Source organism: Typopeltis vanoorti, chromosome 20, assembly GCF_054136105.1.
Source record: "Typopeltis vanoorti isolate ZY-2024b chromosome 20, IOZ_Tvanoo_1.0, whole genome shotgun sequence".
Taxonomy (NCBI): domain Eukaryota; kingdom Metazoa; phylum Arthropoda; class Arachnida; order Uropygi; family Thelyphonidae; genus Typopeltis; species Typopeltis vanoorti.
This window is the reverse complement of record NC_143568.1, coordinates 27948804-27972414: the sequence shown is the minus strand read 5'-3', so window position 1 is coordinate 27972414 and position 23611 is coordinate 27948804. Positions and strand designations below refer to the sequence as shown.

The following is a 23611-nucleotide window of genomic DNA, read 5'->3' as shown; positions in this document are numbered from 1 at the left end:
ACCCAGAGGATTGTTGCACTACTGAGGACACTGATCAGCAGAGGTAGATAGACAAGTTATGTTTCATTGTATAAAGCCATGATCAGACCACATCTGGATTATTGTACTCAGATTTGGTCACATGGATTTGAAGGAGATAAATTAACTTTGGAGAGGGTGCAAATGCAGATAACAAAAATGATATCAGGACTGTACATTGTTATCTATGAGAAGAAACTGAGGACATGCAGACTGCAGAGTTTGGCTTCTAGAAGAAGGAGAGGTTATATGATTAAGATATTTAAACTGTTGAGAGGTAGTTACATGGTTGATCCTGGGGAGTTCTTTCATATCATATATCAAGAGGAAGGAGCAATAAGCCATCTCTGGAAGTTACAAATAGAAGTGGTTAGTAAGAGGGTGAGGAGCAGCTTTTTTACATGCAAGATGGTTGAACCATGGAATTCATTGCCTAATAAGGTAGTGAGAGCACAAACAGTTAATGGATTTAAGAAATATACATCACAAAATGGGGTGCTTAAGGGTCAAAGCTATATAAGTGAGAGGAGACCTCCACATAGCCTTTAAAGGAATGTGGAGAAACGACCAGGGCTTCTGACCTAATGTCCAATCCTCACCTTCTTGTAGTGTATCCTGTTGGGTATTGTTATGTCGTTGTTGTTTTTTTCTTTGGTTCTTTAGTTGTTATTCTTAATATAAATTTTTCCTTTCAACAAGACCTAGTCCCTCCACTTACAGCAAACTTAGACGCTCAACTCACTTCTTGTGCACTCACTCTCATAGGGAAAGCTAATCTGTGTCACAGGTCGATTTCTAAAACTTTGTCACGTTTTCATTCTAACTATTAAAGGTTATTCCTTAATTAAGAATGAATCCTTTGAAATTTCTATCTCGGACAGCCTCCTCTTCAGATATCGACGAATTTATTTTTTAAAGCTGCACCAGCCAATATCCTAGGATAGAAGGGACTCTTATTCAGATAGACCTTCCCAGAACTTTATGCTCATACTCATTAAACAAACACTCAACTACGGCTATGTAAATCTCAGCTTGCAGTCATGACCTCTAATCTAACACAATATACTTTCTATTCCCTCCCGTTTAGGTTCGAGTTTATGAGTGGTAGTTTGATTTCATATTCAGGCAAGGCTCAGGAAGATGGGACCTTAAACATTTACAATTATAAAATATCACACACTCAATTAATTCAATATCATACTAAATCGAACTAGGAGAAACAAGTAAACACTATGGCATATCAATAATAACACTTTCCCTTAAGATAAACATAAATACACATAATATAAATACTATGAACTTCTAATCAATTCTGTCTACAATCTTAGTCTCACACACTAAATTTTGTCACACTCATCTATAAACGTTTCCAGACAACTTGTCTAATGGAAATCTGCCAATATAAGATTAAGATGATCACTTAAAGTTCTCTGATAATCTGTCCACATTAGACCAATACATAACGATTTTCTTATCTTTAACATAATTGGGAAGTAGATAATAAAGTTCTGTACTTTACCATTTCTTGCCTGGAATACCCCATTTATTCTCTCTTCCTTGCTCCCTCTTTTCTGCTGTCGTTTCCACACAGCACTTCTCCTCAGTGCTCCTTGACTGATCCATTATGCTCCTTCTCCTCTTCAAGTGCTCTTTTCCAGGAAAGTGAGCTAGAGTCACCTTCTGCATAAGCCCTTGCTTCAAGCCTTATGGTCAAGCAGGATGGCTCACACGTGACCTTTGGACTATTGTTTACAACCTTACTTAGCCATTCACTGTATACAGAATGCCTTAATATAACTATAATTAACACACAAATGATTTTTGGATAGACAACATTGAATCTTATAAATCTACATAAAGAGATACATTTATTCTTATATACAGTAAATAATTTCCTTATCTTCTGCTGGAGTACAAATTTCTCTTTCAGCTGTTATATTAAACTCGTTAAATCCTCAATGAATAGTTTCTTTACAAAAATTCTTCATTCAGGATCTAACAGTATCTACCTGGATACTGAACAAATGAGGATGGGCTGGCAATTTGGAATTTAGCCAACCAAATTGTATTCTTATTGGCTTAAACCAAAATACAAAATGATTGTACAACATGACAAAATTTCATGCCGGCTAGGGCGTTGCCTGGTTAAACAAGAACCCCGTTGTTTTTGCCAAAGAACCTGGCCGAACATCGAAAAGACAGCTACTAGAACAAATCTGAAAAAACATTCAACTAAACGTCACTAGAGTTAAAGATCGGTATTATCAACATAAGAAGCCTGAATGGCAAAGAAATGGAGCTAGCTGAGGAATTAGATAAGTACCAGATCGACATAATAGGAGTGACTGAAACAAAAAAGACAAAACTGGTGAGATCTTTCTGATCAATAAATACAAAATCTTATATTCAGGCAATGACAATCAAGAAAAGAAGGAGTAGCCATAGTATTCAACACTAAATACGAGGCTAATCTTCTTGAATGGCAGGTAGACAATGAGACTTATTTGTGCCTATGGTCCCATATAAGGTTCTACTAAGGTAAAAGTGGAGGAATTTTTTGAGGCTTTAGAGAAAGCAACTGACACAATGAAAAAGGAAAAGTTGGTCCTTGTTAGTGATCTAAATAGCAGAGTAGGAAATGATTATCAGACATACAGAAATATTTTGGGAAAACTTGGAGAAAAGAGCAAATCTAATAATAATAGCAAATACCTGTTGGATTTCTGCTCAGGACATGGACTGGTTATTAAACACCATGTTCCAACATAAAAATGTGCACAAATTCACATGGAGTCTTCTCTCCATGTGAATTTGTGCACATTTTTGAGACAAGGAATAAGAAAAGTCTCATTGACTATGTTATTGTTCATAGTGATGTTTTCTCCCTGGTGCAGGACATCAGAGTGTACAGAGGATTTGAAATTGGAAGTGATCACTATTTAGTCTTGAGCAGGATAAAATTGAATACATATCCATACATATTTCATATCGAAAAGAATAACATGTAAGAAAGTTTTAAAGCAAATAAAAGTTGAGCAGCTCTCAGAGGTGAACTGTAGACTAAAATACACAAAGATTATTGAAGAAAAAATGAAATAGTTTGAGAACAGGAACCAAAACTTGGAGATTCAGTGGCAAGCCTTGAAGAAAACCATGATTGATTCAGCTAGAGAGGCATGTGGTAAGATTGTCTGCAAGGATAGAAAAATTAGAACTCCATGGTGGACACAGGAAGTTAAAGAGGCGGTGAAGGAAAAGAAAGCATATCAAAAGTTCATGGCAAATAAGTCAGCTCGTTCTCTTAGAGAATACAGAGACAAATGCAAGAATGCTAATACTGTGTAAAACTAGCTAAAAAAAATTCATGAGAGGACTTTGGCAAGAATATAGAAAATAAATATCAAGAAGGTGGCAAAATATTCTGGAAGATGTTGAAGAAGCTTAGGAATGGAGGAAAGAGTGCCGTAAAAGGAATTAAAGATGATAAAGGTGACATGGAAATTGGAGAAAAAAGGTATCCTTGATGTATGGAGTAATTATTACTTTGAAAAATTGCTAAATGAAATAAGCAGTGATGACAGCACAGTGGTAAAAAACACTCAACAGGCATGAAGTCATGAATACATATCCATACTTCAAGCAGAAAAAGCCATCAAAAGCCTGAATTGTGGAAAGGCAGCAGGAGTAGATGATATTCGACCAGAAATGCTCAAGTATGGAGATGTAAATGTCTTGCAGTGGTGCTGCATAATTCAGAAGGCCTGGAGAGATTGACGAATTCTGGATGACTAGACCAGAGCTCTCATAGTACCCATATATAAAAAGGGAAATAAAACTGAATGTGAGAATTACAGAGATATTTCCCTACTGAGTATTCCTGGTAAGATTAATGCATGTATACTTGAGAAACGGTTGAGAAGAATTGTGGAAGAAAAGCTTGGTGAAGAACAAGCTGGATTCAGGCCAAATAGAGGATGTCATGATCAGATCTTCACTTTACGACAAATAGTTGAGAAAGCATGGGAATATAACAAAGATCTGTATTTAAGTTTTGTAGATCTGGAAAAGCAATATGACAAAGTGCCAAGAGGAAAGCTATTTAAAACACTACAATTATGTGGTGTCAATGGGACATTATATCAAGCTATACTTAGTCTTTATTTGAGTTGTAAGTCAGCAGTTAGAATTGAAGGAAGTACAGGAAGATGGTTTAATGTTAAATCTGGTGTGAGACAAGGATGTACATTATCCCCTCTGATATTCATTATCTATATGGATCACATTATAAAGGAAAGTGGTATTAAACATGATTACAAAATTGGAGATGTTAATCTCAGCTTTTTGCTTTATGCAGATGATGTTATACTTCTAAATAAATCCGCTACAAGTCTGCAAGATTCCCTGACTAAATTGAATAACTGTTGTAATAGATAGTATGAAGGTCAGCAATAAAAAGACAAAGACAATGAAAATAGGTAGAATCATTGAAAATGTCAACTGCATTGTGAACAGAGAACCTGTGGAACAAGTAAAACATTTCAGCTACTTTGGCACGATTTTTAGTGAGGATAGTAAATTAAATGTGGAAATAGACAACAGAATCAACAAAGCTGGTATGGCAGGAAGTCGATTGAATAAATTCATGTGGAATAAGAGAGAAATTAGTCGGAACACTAAATTAGCTGTATACAAGACAGTGTTCAAACCAGTTTTAACTTATGGATCTGAGAGCTGGGTCAGAAGTAAAACACCTGACCAAAGACTAGGGACCGCAGATATGAGAGTCATGAGAAAGATTAGAGGCATGAACAGACATCAATGGAAATATCATATTAAAAATGGTGATATTAGGAAAGAACCTGACATTGTCAGCATCCAGGAATGTGTTAGCAAAGCTAATCTCATGTGGTATGGTCACTTAAATAGAATGGGCGAGAAAAGATTAGCAAAACAAGTGTTCTCTGCCAGGTTGGCAGCAAAACGACCCAGAGGAAGACTAAGATATAGGTGGATTGATATAGTACAAAGTGTTTTAGATGATAGAAATATAAGATCAGATAATGTTGGAGTCGTGACAAGAAACAAACTGATTTGGAAAAAAATTGTAAATAGGAAGTTAGTAATGATGTAAATTTTTCATGTAGTACTATCATATCCTGTACACCCCTTGAGGGTACAGGGCAGGAATTTGATGATGATGACATCACATAGTCTGTTGTACTTTAAACAACAGACCTTGTGTTGTTTAAAATGAGCATCCAATGATGAGTCTTATGACTCCATGGAAGTCCTTAATAATATAATAATAATAATAATAAAGAAAGAATCTTAGAATGAAGTTTTGTGATGGCAGAATTGGTTTACTTCATGTATTCATCATTCTTTTGTAAATGTCTTATTTATGCTTTTATCATGAAGCTCTTAGTTGTAGAGATTGCTAGTAAAACTTAGTAGCAGTATTGTCCTATTGGAAAGCTGTCGCCACTTGCATTTCCAGTTTTTCAAGATATTGATAGCTCTTTGCACATAAATTTCTTAATTATTAAATTTTAAAATAAAAATATTTTAGACACTCCTATATAGTTGAGGTTTTATTATTGAAAATATATGAATAATTTCACTTCTTCTGTAGTGCATATGAGCGGTTTGTAAAATTGGATCCAAAAGCTGTTCAGAATGATATAAATACCAGACTGCCAATGGAGACAATGTTAACAATGCCTGAATTAAGGGTAATATTGCAAGATAGTCTTATATTGAAATTTTTGTCCTGTATTGAAATATTTATGGATGATTATTCTGTTGAAAAAACAAACAAACAAACATTAAAATGTAATTAATATATTTTTTCTTGTAGTTGAACTGTACATTTAGCAGAATTAAATTTGTCAGCTGGAAAAAGATCAACACCTTCTGAATATTGTGTGTGTGTGTGAAAGAGAGAGCGAAAGAGAGCACTCTGATGACAAGGAAATACTGTTAAATAAATCTTTGCATGATTCCTTAAGTTTGACAGTAGCATTAATACCCTCTGTCCAAAAAGAAACCGAACCTTTCGAAAATAGAAGAAACGAGTGGCGCCACCTGTTGTATCTCTTTGTTGTCGAAAGTGGCAACCTTCATTAGTATTGTGTCAACTGTTTATGACATTTGTTTCATTAGAAGCTGAGTTATAGTGCCAAGAGTGATAGTATGTTTTGACAAACGGTCGAAAAATGATGTTTCAAGCAGAGAGCTGTGGTTGACTTTTGTATTAAACTTGGTAAAAGTTTTACGGAAACACATCAAATGCTTCAAAAAGCATACGGTGATGAATGCTTATCTTGTACTCAAGTTTACGAGTGGTTTTAAGTGATTTCAAAGTGGTTGAGGACGACGAAAAGCTGGGCCGTCCAATAACTGGACTGAGCGAAGTTAACATCCAAAAAGTGCATGATTTCATCAAAGAAAATCTGAAATTGTCAATGAGAGTGATTGAAGATGAATTTGTTATTTGTTCCCCACAAGGTGACCGACAACCAAAAAAATATCGAATTGAACACTGCAAGGACCTCATTAAAACTACTCGTAAGGACTCAATTTCCTTGAAACGATCATTACTGGTGACGAAACAGGGTGTTTTGAGTATGAGCCTGAAACAAAGTGCCAGAGAGTGCTGAGTGGAGACTGCCAGAAGAGTGGCATCCGAAAAAAAGTCGCTTGGGGAAGTCAAAAGTAAAGACAATGCCGATTTCTTTCTACGATTCCAAGGGCATTATCCACAAAGAATTCGTTCTGCCTGGTCAAACAGTCAATGGTGAGTTTTATCTCGAAGTTTAGAAGCGATTGATAGTGAGAATTCGTCACATACAGCATGAATATCGTGATGCAGGCAGCTGGCCACTTTTGCACGATAATGCACCATCTCATTGTGAGACAGTTTTTGAGCAAAAACCAAGTTTGTGTGTTGGATCACTCACCATATTCATCTGATTTAGCACCCTGTGACTCCTTTCTCTTCCCCCGACTTCATTTGCCGATGAAAGAAAAGCGATACAACACCATTGAAAACGTTCAAGCAGTAGTAATCATGACCCTGAACAATATCCCAAAAACCGATATAAAAAACTCATTTAACGAATTAATTGACTGTGCCAAACGTTGTATCGAAGCTGAGGGAGAGTATATTGATTGAAATAAATGATTTGAATAATTATAATTGGCCTGTTTTATTTTCTATCAAAAGTTCAGTTTCTTTTTTGGACAGAAGGTGTATTACTGTAGGTATGTTTGCAGTACAAAGGGAATTCAATTGAACAGAGTAAACTCAAATTCAGGTTTTCCCATTCATTCTTGGTATTCAAATGTTTTGTGATAATGAATTTAGGAACTTCATTTCAAGGTGATAATAGATCATTTCACCTCATTTGTTAATCAGGAATATTTTTAGTGAGGTGGGATAGATAGTTGACAAAAAGAAACTAATATCCAGGTTGGCACACCATGTTGAGTTGCTATAATGCAATCTTTTAGCAATTGTACAGTTATGTTTCAGAGTTCTAGAACTTTAAAACAGAATTTTTTTGCAGGAAACAGAAGCCTAATCCTGTTGTGTTCATTTTGTGTGCATATTGAATTGCTAACTTAAGAGTGAGAGTTATTGAAAGTTTATTTTTCACTTGGTTAGACTATAATAAATTTAGTTTAATCCTTTATCCAAGTGTGAGCAAACAAAGTTTGCGCCTGAAAGTATCTTCAGGACTGGGGTAAGGTGTACAACATTGGGCAACTCATTGCAAAGGTGGAGCAGGCTAACATCACTCCTATCTCAGTATCTCCCATAATGCAAAACACATCTCCTTGCGGATATGTATAATGTTATGCATTAAGGGAAGGGTCACTACCCAGTCTAGTTTTGACCTTTATTGAGGTCTCTTCAGTGGGAGCCAGGTCCAAGTGGAGATACCAGGCAGAAGCATTAGTAGGGTCATCTCTACCTATAGAAGTTGCCAAACGGTGTGCCACCTTTTTATTAAATTATTCTGGATTTAGAGAAAGATGTTGAAAGTTTATTTTTCACTTGGTTAGACTATAATAAATTTAGTTTAATAAATGAGTTGCCCGGTGTTATACCACCTTACTCCAGTCTGAAGATACTTTCAGGTGCAAACTTTGTTTGCTCACACTTGGATAAAGGATTAAACTAAATTTATTATAGTGAGAGTTATTAAATAGCAAATCTGAATACAAAAAGTTGTTTAGGCCATATGCGAGTACTATGGATGGTTAGAAAGTCTGGAAGAAAGAAGAAACATTTTAGCATTAAATTTTGGAAAGTTTTTTTTGACTTGGTTTGCAAATCAGATTAAATTTGCCAAGAAATTATATTCTTGTTTTATCTTTTATTTAAATGTAAGCAAACAAAGTTTGCACATGATGCAAACTACTAATACAAAGCACAAGAATATCATTTCTTGGCAAGTTTAATCTGATTTGCAACCACATGAAAAAAACTTCTTACATCTTTTTTTTTATTATTCCATAGAATTTTAATAATAAGATGATGCACCTTTTTACTATTTGTATGTGGGAAATATATGACCTCCACATTAATCTTCTGATTCAATCTTGGTATCTCTTCTAGATCTGGCTCCCACTGATGACATTTAATAATGTTCTTCTTTGGGCTTGCTTGCTTTCTAGAATAGAGCAGTTCTGCTCAGTGTCAAGTTTTAGCCTATCACTGAGTTGAGCCAGTGACAGGCTAAAATCTGAATCACAAGCAATGATTCAGGTCAGGAATGATGAGTTTAGAGTGATCTTGTAGATCACTCTAACCCCCCCCCCCACACACACACTTTAACAGTACCTCAGTAAAGGTCAAACTGGTCTGGGTAATGGCCTCTCCCATAATGCATAGCATTGTACACTTCTAAAAGAGTTTAATAGATTGTATTATGGGATACAAAAGCACTTGAATGTGAAGTCATTTATCCTCTGTATACAAAGTCTAGTCATGAATGTGTTTCATTCACAAACTTTGTTTGCTTACACTTGGATAAAGGATAAAACAAGAATATAATTTCTTAGCGAGTATTATTAGAATTTGTACTTTTTTTGGAAGCAGAAGAGATGACTGAATTTGTTTTGTAAGTTTAGAATTTAATTGAATAAGTGACATCTGATCAACATGTATCTTTAATAGTTTGGGGAGAAAAGCCTATAGATAAAATCATGCAGAGGAAATCGAACTTGAACATGCTTTCTCCTGTAATTCATATTTTTTGGAATAGTTTTTCACAAAAGGTTGCATTATAGATGCTAGAACAGTATTCCATGTTTGGATGAATTTGGAATTCGAACACTGTTAATAGCTATTCAAGAAGTTAAAAAAAAAAAAAAAAAGTGATTGTCATATTATTGATAAGAGCATGGAAAATAAACCTATAATACAATAGTACTATATAAGCATATATAAGATAGATATTAGGAGTTTGCTGCATTTGGCTGAACGAAGCTGTACTAGTGTACATAACAAAAAGTAGCAAAGAAGAAGAAGAGTTAAAATATACAAAATTCATGTTTTATTGTCTGGGTAAAGAATGTGTGGAATAGCCTTTATCAACACATTATAGAATCAGCGAATGTATCAGCGTAACTTTGGGACAGAATTAGATAGTTATTGTTATAGCTGGAGGATAGGTTAAGTAAAATGTAAGTCTAATGATTCTCTAATTTGGCATTGTTGAACATATCATTATTTTTATGTATACGTAAATATGTACGTATGGGGGAAAAAATGATAAAAAAAAAGGTGAGAAGGAGATAATAAGCTGTGTGCATAAACTATCCAATATATCATTGGTGAAATTCATGGTATGTATATTGGTTCAACCACAGTGGTGATTAGTCTCCAACATGATGTCCTCACAGCACTTAAGCCTCTACACATGAATGGTGATTAGTTAGTATATGTATATTGGTTCAACCACAGTGGTGATTAGTCAGTATATGACTTGAAAAACTGACTCGGAACACATTTTGGTTTTAGTTATGTGTGTGTCTTGGTATAAATATGAATTTGGATATTAAATGGAATTCATACCTTGAATTGGCACCTCAGATGGACATGTCTTTTGATGAAAGGCCAGTAATAATTATATACTCTGCATCCGATTCTTGTCTACCAGATTTCAAACTTTACATTTCACAACATTGAACTGGTATCTTCACTCACTTACTTGCTCACACAGTCCATTCAGATCTTTCTGTAAGATCATAACATCTTCTTTAATTCTCCTAGTTCTCTCCAACTAGCATCATCTGTAAATTATCGCATACCTCCAGTTAAGTATGGCCCAATATTTTTAACATGCAAATTATTAATGGTCCTACAACAGACCCCTTGCAGCACAGTGTTAGCAACTTTGTCAGGATACTCTCCTTCATACAGAACTGGCCAATGCCCGACAGCCAACGACTTATCCAAGTCATATACAAGGGCATACCCAAAAATAACTGGAATTTTTTTTTTTTTAAATAATTTCATTAAAGTTTATAATACCATATTCTAGTCTCCTTCAGAGTAGTCCCCATGTGAGTCAGTGCATTTTTCCCAACATTTTTTCCACTGTTGGAAACTGTTTGGAATACTGTTTATGGCCTTCAGCGAGTTTTCTTTCACTTCATCCACATCAACAAAACGCTGTCCTTTCATGGTTTTCTTCATCCATGGGAATAAAAAAAAAAGTCACATGGAGATTTCACATGATTTTTTTATTTATTTATATATATATATTTTTTGATCCTTTGTGAGCAAATGAGACACAAATTTAATGGACACATTTCATTTACGAATCTTCTGTTAAATTTTGCAGGCACGAATGACAAATTTGTCTCTTCATAAACCCGCTCAATGGTCTTCCAGTGCTCTTTATTGATTTCCTAGCAAACCTTTTCAATGTTTTCATCATTTCTGCTTGTCGAAGATCAGCCAGATTGTGGTTGGTCTTCAACTGACATGTCCCCATTTTTGAAACGGGAAGACCACTCGTAGACAGAGTGCGTTTTGCTTAAAGTATCATTTTCTAGGCTTGCCGAAGCATAACAATAGTTCCAGTTGCAGTTTTACTCAAAAGAAAATAAAATTTTACTCACACTCTCTGTTCCTTGTGGTCAGCCATCACAAAATCACCAAACTTGCTTGTAAGCACTAACAAAAATGTAGCCAGAACAACCAACCAGTTTACACAGGATGACACCACTTACTAGACTGGAACACTCACGATGCCTAGCAGCATCATCTGTAATTATAAAATGCCAAGTTCAGATTCCAGTTTTTTTTGGATATCCCCTCGTAAGTGTGTAAATGATGTAAACAAAGCATTTATTTATGCCAAATATGCAGACAAAAATTTTAGAATAATTTTTATAAATAGGAAAAGTTATTATAAATAGTTTTTGCCTTATGGTAACAGCACCAAATTCACATTATTAGTGAAAAGTACTACACTAGTGTAGTACTTTTTCACTTTAACTTTGTTTTTAACACCTGTAACAACAGTAGTGTGATGTAAGTTTAGTCTGCATCCTATCTCACTGCTCAATATACCATCATCACTAAATTTAATAATTTTAATCTTAGTATGTTTGTGTCTTCGTCTCTTCACCAGAAGCAACAGCACCTTACTTAGAATTTTATCTGCCATTATTAACAAGAATAAAATAATAATTGTAAAATCCACAGCAGAACACCAAAACAAAAAAGAAAAGTGGCAAGCAACAACATCATAAATAAACAGAGTTCATGAATACTGCACATTGATTCATTCACTGTAGCATCATGTCACTAAAACTATCATATGTGGGCATTGGTCATAATTGAAAAGCATCATGTGAGCGTATGTTCGTAAAGCAAAGCATCATAAAGTGGTGTATTACCATATTATTATAGTGTACATCTGGTCACCTGGATTTCTTGGGGATGGGAAGGAAGTGGAGAGGATCCAAAGGTAGATGACCACAATTTTGGCAGTTCTATGGAATGCACCTTATGGGGACAGGCTGAAGATTTGTAGGTTACAGAAATTAATTGCCAGGTGAAAAAGGGATGATATTATTGAGGCCATCATTGGAAATGAAGAGTGTAGTTAATTAGCACAGGTGTGAAGACTAGATTTTTTTTTGCTTGGAGAGTGGCGAATGAGTGGGATACTCGTAGGTTGGCAGAGTGTTGTGGGTGCCTTAACTGTGAATGAGTTCAAATCAAAGATATTGTGCAAGTATTGTATAATGTTTTGGGTAATATTTAGGGTCTCCCTGAATGAGTCTAAGGACTCCATGAAGTTGTTCTTGTATTAATAGTTATTATTTTTTTGACCTCCATGGAGTCACAAGACTTATCATGGGAGGTCAACACTAGTCAGTACAAAGTCCATCATACCACTCCTTAAACTCATCCACCATTTGTGCTTATACCCACCTCTTCTCAGGCAATTCATTCCATCCTCCTACCACTTTCCATGCTAAAAAAAATTACTTCTTGCCTGTTTACTCAATTTCCTTTTGTAACTTCCTTGTTCTTGTTCTTTTCCCTCGTTCTACTATATGAAAACTCTCCTCATTGTTAATCCAATAATAACCCTTCAGCTTAATTATCTCAATAATATCATATAGGCTGAGGTCGTAATCTGCATGCCAACAGCCTTTCTTCATAATCAAAATTGTACAGCCTGATATCATTTTTGTTATTCATCTCTGAAACCTCAGATCTGAGCAAAGAAATCAGATGTGGTCTGATCAAAGCTTTATACTATAGGACCATCACCCTTTTATCTCTTGTGGTCAATGTCCTCCTCAATATTAGAGCTATGAGATATCTTTGAGATATCTTCACAACCGTTGCAATATGTCATCTAACTTAAAATTTCTATCTGTAGTCACCCCATGATCCTTTGCTCCCTCCACCTCTTCCAGTATAACTCCATAAAGTGAGCATGAAGCATATCGACTGTGGATCCCAAATTTCAAAACCTTTAGTTGCATTAAACTGATATACCCATTCATTTTCCCACTTTTCCAGCTTATTCAAATCCTCTTAAGAGCAAAACATCATCTGTAAACAGGTGAATATTTCCCTGTAGTCATGTGACAGTTGACATAAAGATTGAAAAGTAATGATCCTAGTATGAAACCTCACTTGTAACCTTCCTGTTCCCTGATGCTGCTTCCCTACATAAAACTCTGCTATCTAGCAGAAAGCCAGTTACCAATCCAATCTTTGAACCTGATAATCAAACCCATATATGCTGCAACTTAAAAACTAACTTGTCATGTGGCACCTTTTGCAAAAAAAAAAAAAAAAAAAAAGTGTATGCCTTACCCCTCATCCAAGTGCTCTTGCTGCTATTGTAAAAGTGTAGCAAGAGCACTGGATGAGTTGCAAACAAGGGCAATAAATAATATTGTCCCTATCTGCCAATTCTGTATACTAGTTCTTGCCAATATCTCCAAAATCTTAACAACTACAGACGAAAAAGAAACAGGCCTATAGTTAGTGATACCTCCATTCTACCACCACCACCATCTTTATGCAATGATCTTACCTTCCTTCCACTCACCTTTCCTACAACTCTCCAGGAACCTTTTTTGCATCAGACCTTCATTAAACAGCCAAGTTAATGGCATACCCAGTTCCACAGCACATTCCCTTAAAACACATGGTAGAATTCCATCTAGCCCCCCCCCCCACCTTACTGACATTTAGCTTATTCAGTATTTGGAATACATCCTGTTCATTCACTTCTAACACTTTACTACTCCTTACCTTTCTTGGCCTACTGAACTAGGATAGAACACTCTAATAAAGTAATAATTAAATAGTGCAACTATGTGGTTTCTGCATTGGTTACCTGAGTTCCATCTCTATCCAGCAAGGCATTCCATCAATTATTTTTCCTCCTACTTTGCCACATTGCAAAAAAAACTCCTTGAACTGTAGAGCTGGTCTCTTATATTCTAATTTTTCTCTCCTTAAAATACTGGTCACTTTCTTAGCCTTAGCTTTATGTTCCTCATACAACTGTTCTGCTGTACCTCTCTCTCTCTCTCTTTATACATCTTTCATAATCTTTTTCAGCTACAATTCCTCTTTAATTTTTCTTGACATTCATTTGACTCCAAACCACTTTATCTTCACTCGATCTGCCATTGCTGGGAACATTTTTTTCTTATGTGTCTGCCATGCACTACCGATCTCTCTTTCTCTCTCTCCAAATTCTTTCATTGTAAGCTGGTTTCTAAGTCTATAATAGTTCGTACCTTATAATTACACATAAATTCCTTCTGCCTTGATATCTCTACATGCATATTCATCTTCCAAGTCAGGACTACATGGTCACTCTCACTAACTGGGGCAAATATGATATCTCAGTCACAATCAGATCCTCTGATACCGTAACCGAATCCAAAGCTCTTGATCTTCGTGTTCCCTCCACTACATGCTGCCTAAGACAGTTGTCCCTCAAGAAATCCAAAAATTCAGTTCCTTTAATACTCATACTGGTCTCCTCTTCTGAGTTTATGTTTCTATAGTTGGAGTCCCTCATAATGATCATTCACTTTGCACTTGCCAAAGTGATTTGCCTAAACATTTCCTGCTCATCACCATCTATATTTTCTCTAGTCTATAGCAACATCCCACTAAATATTTTATCTTATAAATGTTCTCATACCATATACTCTCAAAGCCATTAGTGTTATTTCCACTGCGATTCTCTACTCTAAGAGAGAATATATCATCATGAGTAACACTTCACCATATTTACCTTCCCTATCCTGCCAAAATCTACTATATCCTTTGATTTCTATCCCTGTTAGGACATTCTCCTCAGTTAACTAAGTTTCACTGATACCAACACTCTTTGGAGAGACTGATGATGATTCACTGTTATGTTACAAGCCCATTCCCTTTATTCCTAATGCTTCTAGCATTTGTATATAGAAAAACTAGTGCATTGCCAGTATTCTTATAACCATTATCACTCCTCTCATTCTCTACATAGCTCTGTAATATAGTGTACATCCTCTCACTTCTCAAGCCACTATCTTGCATGAGGCCATCCCTGCTACAGATTCCCCCTTGCAGTTCTAGTTTCCCTGCACGGACATACTCATCCTGAAGACAACAGTTTCTCCAAATGTTTGCATCCTTCTGCATTCAAATGTAATCCATCTTTTGCATACAGCTCTCTTCTATTCTCAAATGTACTCCACGCATCCACATATTCCAGACCCCTCTCCCTATATGTTCTCACTATCATCTCACTTGTTATCACTGCTGTTCCCCCCACCCCCCACTTTCATTATCATACCAGGACAACACACTTACTATCTTTCCTCAAACATATTCTGCTGCACTATCCCTAACACCAACCTCAAATTCACACTACATGATTCATGCTACATCTCAGGTCATTCATACCGGCCATTACTATCATCTCTTTTACATTTTCACTCCTCTTCACTGCCATTGCCACACTCTTTCATTCCACCCAGCAAGCACTTCTCTGGCACTTTACTCTACACATCCTAAATAATCAAATCTATATTTATGATACTCCAAACAGATTCATTCATCCTCTCATTGGCATCCCTGACTCTTTCTGCTTCCAATCTTTCTCTCTTCCCATCTCTCCCATGCGCTCTCATATCCTATTTTGTTTATTCTCAAGCCTCCTGATCTCTTCATTCATCCTCCCCCCCCCTCATTCCTTCTATCTCCTTTCTCAGAAGTTCTCTTTCTCTCTCTTCACACATTGTGCTTTCTGTTGACATTCTCACACACACATACACATTCATGGCCATCAGACAACCACCTTCCTCTGTCACTACTCAGGGTCAAATCCATATGTACATCTTTCACATTCTCCTAACCCTCCAATACATTATTGTTATCCACAAGTTGGCATTCATCTATTTCTGAAGCTATATCCACTGCTGCTAAATCCTGAGATCAAAATACTTGTATCCCAACATTTCCCACTGCTTACATTTGATGCACATATACACATTCCTGTTCATCACTTGCCAAATTTTTAAATTACAGGATATTTACATGCTGCATGCTTATCAAGCTGCAGAATCATAAACTATATTACAAATAACATAGTCTTTAAATTGTGGAGGGGCTGGGCAACCAATTTCTTTCACCCCCCCCATTAAAAAGCATTTCTTATAACACGACTCCTCTCATTTCAAGTTATCATGTAAGAATTTAAAACTAATTAGGAGTGGGAGTAAAAAGTCATCATTTGTGAGATTAGTAATTTATATAGGAAACAATTTATTTTAAAGTACATTTTTATTGATCTTTATTAATTTGTTTTGGAGTTAAGCAACTTGTAAACTGTCAAACTAATTAAAACCTGTAAAGCACATTAAGAACACTTTTGAAATGTTTATTTTCTGTTTATGAAGTCAACTTGTTTATAAGACTTGAATAACTTTAATAAAGATTTCTTAAAGCTTTTCTTTTTTTTTTTTTTTAATTACTTAATACAGAAGCAAGAGAAAGTGATTTTCATTTTATTTCTTTTTATTTCTTCTCAGGTAAATCCTTTTAGGGACAGAATTTGTAAAATATTTTCATCTAGTGGAGATGGAGGGATGACTTTCGAAGATTTTCTGGATATGATGTCTGTTTTCAGTGAACATGCCCCCAGAAATGTCAAGGCTGAATATGCATTTAGAATTTATGGTATGCATAACCTTCTTAATTTTAAAGAAAAATTAAGTACAATGCTAGCAGAATTAGCACTGATGAATTAGCAAGCAGCCTTTTATAACTTTAATTATATTTCAGCTGAAATATTATTACGGTAACCTCCATGGAGTCAGTAGACTTGTTATGGGAGCCCACTGAACAAGCAACATGCCTACCATATTGAACCTTGATATTATTTACAATGCATTCTGGCATTACATTCCACTCACCAACTACTCTTATATAAAAAAATCTACTCCTCACACCCCTTCTTTACCACATCTTCACATGTAGTCCAGGGATTGTCTCTTCTTCAAATCTTACCCTCTATTCTTTTAATCTGGTAAAATATGATTAAAGTTAAGTTTGAAAATCCTATTTTTTTACTTTCTGATGAATGACCAATAAATGTGCATCTTTATCTTTATAGGTGAATTTGAATTATTGATTTTTAAAATTCATTTAGTTCAAAGTGATTTACTGTCACTTATATATGGTGAAATTTGTCAATATAATATCTTAGCAAGACCGAGTTTCACTGAATTTAGAACTCGTTGCTCAAAATCTTCCATATAAAAAGTTAGTTGTGGGGGAATAAAGTAGTTGGCCCATGATAAAACTAGAGTGAAGTATACGGGCAAATAGGACCCTGATAGTGGGTAGAAATTAATTCCGTAGAAGAGTTGTGTTGGTGATTGGGAACATCAAGTTACATCAAGCTGACTAAATATGCCATTCTTAATTTTTTTTTATGAAGTGTTGTGTTTTTTATATAGGAGGGGGAACGACCTACCAATAAGTGCCAACACAAATTTCTTGACTAAGTGATAATAATTAGAACTGTTGATTCCTTCTACTATCAGCCACAGTGGCATGTTATTTTTGTGTGCTTTTGGAAAACCATAAAATCTAGGGATGTGGACATAATGCAGTAGCAGCTTTTTAAGTTTCTGTTGGTCACATGGTCGACAAAAAATTAAATTATTATATAATTTTTCTCTTCCTCTTTGTCTTCCCTGATCAGAGATCAGGCTAGGGTTAATGGTTAATCAGAGCAGTTGCTGTAACTTACTGAAGTATGTGATGTGGCTTGTACTGCAGTGTTTGCATCTGTGTATATATATATGTGTGCCTAATATGACACCTTAATATAAAGGTCGAAACATTGAGTATGATATTTTGACCTTTATGTAGTGGTCGAAATGTCAAGTATGATTTTCTTAGTTTGAGGTAAAGTAATTGCTCTAACATGGGAGTTTGTCTCCATGATTCTTCATGATGAATTCTGAATGCTATGTATCTGTGAAAGAAAGAATTGTCATAATCTATGGAGCTTAACCCACAAGGAGTGGGTTACTATGGTAAACTAAAATTTCTTTGTTGATTAATTGTTTAGCTTTTTTAAAGCTGTAGAGATAGCAACAGATCACCCTGTCTAGCCACAACCCTAATTGCATCAAGCTGAAAAGAAAATTCACTTCAACCAACATGCTCTGCATTTATGCCCATATGAAGAAAGCCCTGTTGAGGGAACAAATTCTGGAGGTGTAAAAAATCTGAAACTGATCCAAAACAGTGTTGTAAAGTAAAATCAGAACTGTCTAGCTGTATAAATCTCAATATTTGAAATATTCTCGAAAGGATCACTAACAGCTCTGCAAAAAACATTTTTGTATAAAAACAAAGAAAAATTTATAGCTAAGTTCTTAAGACTAAAATAGGATATTAACAAATAACTAAAAAGCAGTGTCCTGAGGAGCATCTAACTACTAATGAGCAGTAGCTAAGTGGTTGCCCTGTCTAGCTACAACCTTAACAATGGAGAAATCTCACCTCTTCAAAGAGGCCTCAACTACACAATTGTACCAAGGTCAGCTAACAAATTAGATTTCATCTATTGCATTGAAAGAAGTCAAAAATTCTTCTTGCTAATGTAACTGATAAGACACAGTTATTTTCCACCCATGTATAAACCAAATCCAATGCAGCTATAATTTATCCTACATTGGGTAACAGAGCATTCAATCCTAATAACAAATGATGCACACTAAATTCTTTAAAGCTGTAGAATAAATACCAGTGAAATAGTAGAGTATAGTACAAAAAGGCAATACAGGTAAGTTCTGGTGCAAGAACTTACCTGTATTGCCTGTATTAGTAAACAGGCATTCAGCATTATTGTTATAAATTCAGAGGGCATTAATGAAATTTATATTGCAAAAATTGAGAGAATGAAAGAGACTAGAATATTGCTTATATTGTGGATTAACAGAACCAACTGAGGGCAAAAGAATTGGAGCTGAGTTGGAAATAAGACAAATAGCAATCTTAGTTTAGATCACATCACTTATGCAAAAATAAATAAAAACATTACATAAACCCATTTCTTACCTCTCTACAAATAGAGATCGAGAGTTGAATCATTTCTATATTTTGTCTCTGCCATATTAATATTGTATCAGGGATACAATATTAAAATTGTAATAACACACAACACAGTAAGTGGAGAAGTTAGACTAGAAGTCCAAAGTCCTATGAGGGATGCCATCTGTGGGTGCTGTTGGGCAAGAAGAGGTCTGGGAATTGTTTCCCAAATCTTGGAAAAATTTGGGAAACACAATTCTAAAAAATGTCTTTCAAGTTTGTATTTGCTGCTTAAAAATAAATTTTTCCATGTTTCCTGACTTTTCAGACACCTTGCATCTTTTTTTTTTTTTTTTTTTTTTTTTTCCAGAACTGGTAATGTTTAATGTCAAAATGGCATTGCCAGTTAATCTCAGTGCTGAAATTTAATCATTCAGCTTATTAAAATTCTTAAAACTAGCCATACTGATAACTCCATTTCAGAACATATTAGTATTATTTTATTTATGTGAATCCCATCCACAAATTAGTACCATGGTGGGTCTTTTTATGGCAACTTCAGGCATCCAGAACAGGATGGTAGTGGTGGTGTTCTCACACTTTCAAGATAAATCATGTATTGTTTAATGATCTCACATTGAACGACAAAAATCATCAGCCCCTTAAAGATATTCACAGAGATAAATACTTGCAGTGGGATTCAACCATAGTCTGTCAATCAGAGAGCGGCAAATGCTATCCACTCAGCCAACCAAGCACAGATAATTCTAGGTAGTCCACATATTATCTACAATAATTTGTTACAAACAATGATACTAGCATTTTGTTTATAGGTATTTTTTTTATTAGATTTTGATGATGATGACATGATATCGATTGATGATTTAAAGGAACTTATCCAACGATTAACTGAGCCTGGTAGACTTTCACTTAATGAGATGGAGATGTCACAGTTAATTGATCATGTAAGTCATTGTTTTTTTTTTTCAGTTATTATTCAAATCATATATATATATATATATCTACTCTATAATATAAAATGACAAGCCTTTTTATGTTACGTTTTTATGTAACTTTTTGTGTCACGTTTTTTGTCAAGTTATTTGAAACGTGAGTGTTGAGTCTTCAAAATTTGAGTCATCAGAATTCAAGAAGAACTGGCCTACCAGTCCAGAACTCGGGGGGGGGGGGGAACCCCTTTCGAGTCATCAGAATTCAAGGAGAACCCTCGGGGGAAGGAACCCCTTTTGAAGACTCGACACTCAGGGGCTACCCTAAGTGTTGAGTCTTCAAAATTCGAGTCATCAGAATTCAAGGAGAACTGGCCTACCAATCTGGAACTTGGGGGGGATGCCGTAGGCGTCAGGGAGGACAGACCCCCCCTAGTATATATATATATATGGTGTGTGTGTGTTAAATAGTCTTTCATCTGCTATTTTATTTCATTGTTTGTAGAAGCAGTAGTTGATGGCATGGTGGGCATGTGGATAGCATCTCTACTCTCCAACCAGCACTTAAGGAAAGTATCTTTCCTTTGAACAATCTTTCTTTTGAACAATGAATAATTGTTTCAATGAGTTGTTTTGACATTGAGAAAGCAATTGATCAAAAGGCAGTTTCTTTTCTCTCTCTCTCTCTCTCTCTCTCTCTCTCTCTCTCTCTCTCTCTCTCTAAGCATCTTACACTCTCTCAACCTTTACATACAACAAACACCATCCTTCAAATCTTTTAAATCCCCAGTCATGCTTCCTAATGTTACAGTATTCTACTGTTTGTCTGACCACATTGGGAAGGCAGTTTGCTGTTCTAATAATCGAAGTATAGAGTGATGAAAATTAAAGTATCCCGAGTGCCATCCAGTGATCTAAATCCTGCAAAACTTTGCAGGAATACATTATGCATCATGCAGAAGTGATATATCGGGGGGGTTAGTTCCAAAATTCACCACTGGGACGATGAATAACTCTTGTAAAAAATTTGGTATGAAAATCAGCAATAAAATTGGAAAAAAAATGTGATGTAGGCAAGAATATGAAAAACATCGACTACATTCTCAGTGGAAAACCTATAGAACAGTTAAAGCAATTCAACCTTTTTAGTTACAGTGTTTAGTGAAGGTGGTAAATGAAATATGGAAATAGATAATAGAATAAGCATAGCTGGTATGGTTGTGAGTTAGCTGAATAAATTTATATGGAATTAGAGAGAAAATGTTATTATTATATATGGGCACCTCCATGGGGTCCGAGAGATCCACTAACATTAATGTTGTTATTATTATTATTATTACGTGACACCTCCAAGGAGTTCAAAGACTCATTGAGAGAGAGCACCTGCTCTCTCTCAATCTGAAACAACTCCATCTCCATCACACATTCCACCAACTACAGCGAACTGCAACTATCATCATCTACACCAATGCCACTACTGCCCACCACCATTGCTAGTATTTTCACAGACAGTGACTAACATCCATGCCCACAGCAGGACTCAAACTTGCAGCCTTTAATTCATTGACAAAGCATTCACAAAATGACAACCTATTCTTCATGTCATTACTCTCTAAGCAAAAAAAATTATTCTTCTCTTTGTTTACTACACTCTTACTTAATTTCCAGTGTTGATCCCTAATTTTTCCTTGCTCTAATCATATGTACTGAAGAATTTTCTGTCTATGAACTTATAAAAATAACCAAAACACTAAACTAATAATGCACAAGACAGGGCACAAAGAACTTTGAACTTATGGATCTTAGAGTTTGGTTTGAAATAAAGCATTTATATGAAGACTACAGATATGAAATTCTGAAAAAAAAAAAAAAGATTGAAAAGATGATATTGATGGCAGAATCACATTAAAAATCAATATATTAGAAAGGCACTTGATGGCCTTGCATTCGAGAATTTGTGAGCAGAGCTGATATTGTTTGGTATGGTCATTTAAAAAATGGGAGTGAGAGAGGAAGTAAAGATTAGCAAAGTAGGTGTGTGATGTCCAGATGGCAGAAAAAACATCCAGAGAAAGACCAAGATTTAGGTGGATTGATGCAGTTAATAATGCCTTAGAAGTACAAAACATATAATTTGACTATTTTGGAGACCGGTCAAATAAAAGATTAATGTGGAAGAAAATTGTGGATGGAAAGCAAATTATAATGTAAAATTAATCTTGTTTTGTTATCATAGTCCTTGAGGATACAATAAGAAATAATGATAATCTTTTAGAATATACTATGTTGTACAGTTGACTTTCAAACATAGGGACCAAATAAATAGTTGTTATAATACAAAGTTTGCTTTAATGAGTTTCTTTTAATATATCATTGTTGATGTAAGACTTTTGCCAGAACCCTTCAGGCATTTGTTGTAGTGGCTTAATTCACTCTACTAATCTTGTGATAATAACTGACTGTGTTTTGTTTCAAAATGTTTTTCGGTTTCAATTTTGTGAACTGATAAAATAAGTTCAGAATTCCGAAACTTTTAGATTATCTTTTTTACATTAACTAAATATAAAATTTATCAAATGATAGACATAACAAACATTATACAAATTTGTACATTTTGAAGTTATATTCAGGCAATGACAATCAAGGAAAAGGAGTAGCCATAGTATTCAACACAAAATACGAGGCTAATCTTCTTGAATGGCAGTCAGTCTCAAGTAGAGTAATGTGGGAAAATATGAGAATGGGGAACTGGACAATGAGACTTATTTGTGCCTATGGTCCCACAGAAGGTTCTACTAAGGTAGAAGTGGAGGAGTTTTTTGAGGCTTTAGAAAAAGCAACAGACACAATAAAAAATGAAAAGTTGGTCCTTGTTGGGGATCTAAATAGCAGAGTAGGAAATGATTGTGAGACATACAAAAATATTTTGGGAAAATTTGGAGAAAAGAGCAAAGCTAATAATAATGGCAAATATCTGTTGGATTTCTGCTCAGGACATGGACTGGTTATTACTAACACCATGTTCCAACATAAAAATGTGCACAAATTCACATGGAGAGAAGAGGCAAGGAATAAGAAAAGTCTCATTGACTATGTTAATGTTGATAGTGATGTTTTCTCCCTGGTGCAGGACACCAGAGTGTACAGAGGATTTGAAATTGGAAGTGATCGCTATTTAGTCTTGAGCAGGATAAAATTGAATTTAATATTGAAAAGAATAACATGTAAGAAAGTTTTAAAGCGAATAAAAGTTGAGCAGCTCTCAGATGTGAACTGTAGACTAAAATACACAAAGATTATTGAAGAAAAACTGAAAGAGTTTGAGAACAGGAATCAAACATTGGAGATTCAGTGGCAAACTCTGAAGAAAACATTGATTGATTCTGCCAGAGAGGCATGTGGTGAGGTTGTCTGTAAGGATAAAAAAATCAGAACTCCCTGGTGGACACAGGAAGTTAAAGAGGCAGTGAAGGAAAAGAAGAAAGCATATCAAAAGTTCCGGTCAAATAAGTCAGCTTGTGCTCCTAGAGAATATAGA

The 23611-nt window shown here is 35.2% G+C and overlaps 1 protein-coding gene across 1 annotated transcript in view; it reads left to right on the top strand.

The window, feature by feature from the left end:
- Positions 1-23611, top strand: part of LOC150095299 (calcium and integrin-binding protein 1-like) — a 59011-nt gene that overhangs the window by 13772 nt on the left and 21628 nt on the right. The window contains exons 3-5 of the mRNA XM_090410439.1: positions 5651-5750; positions 16606-16753; positions 19973-20088. Of these exons, the coding sequence (XP_090266565.1) occupies positions 5651-5750; positions 16606-16753; positions 19973-20088 (364 nt within the window). The remainder of the gene's footprint in view (positions 1-5650; positions 5751-16605; positions 16754-19972; positions 20089-23611) is intronic.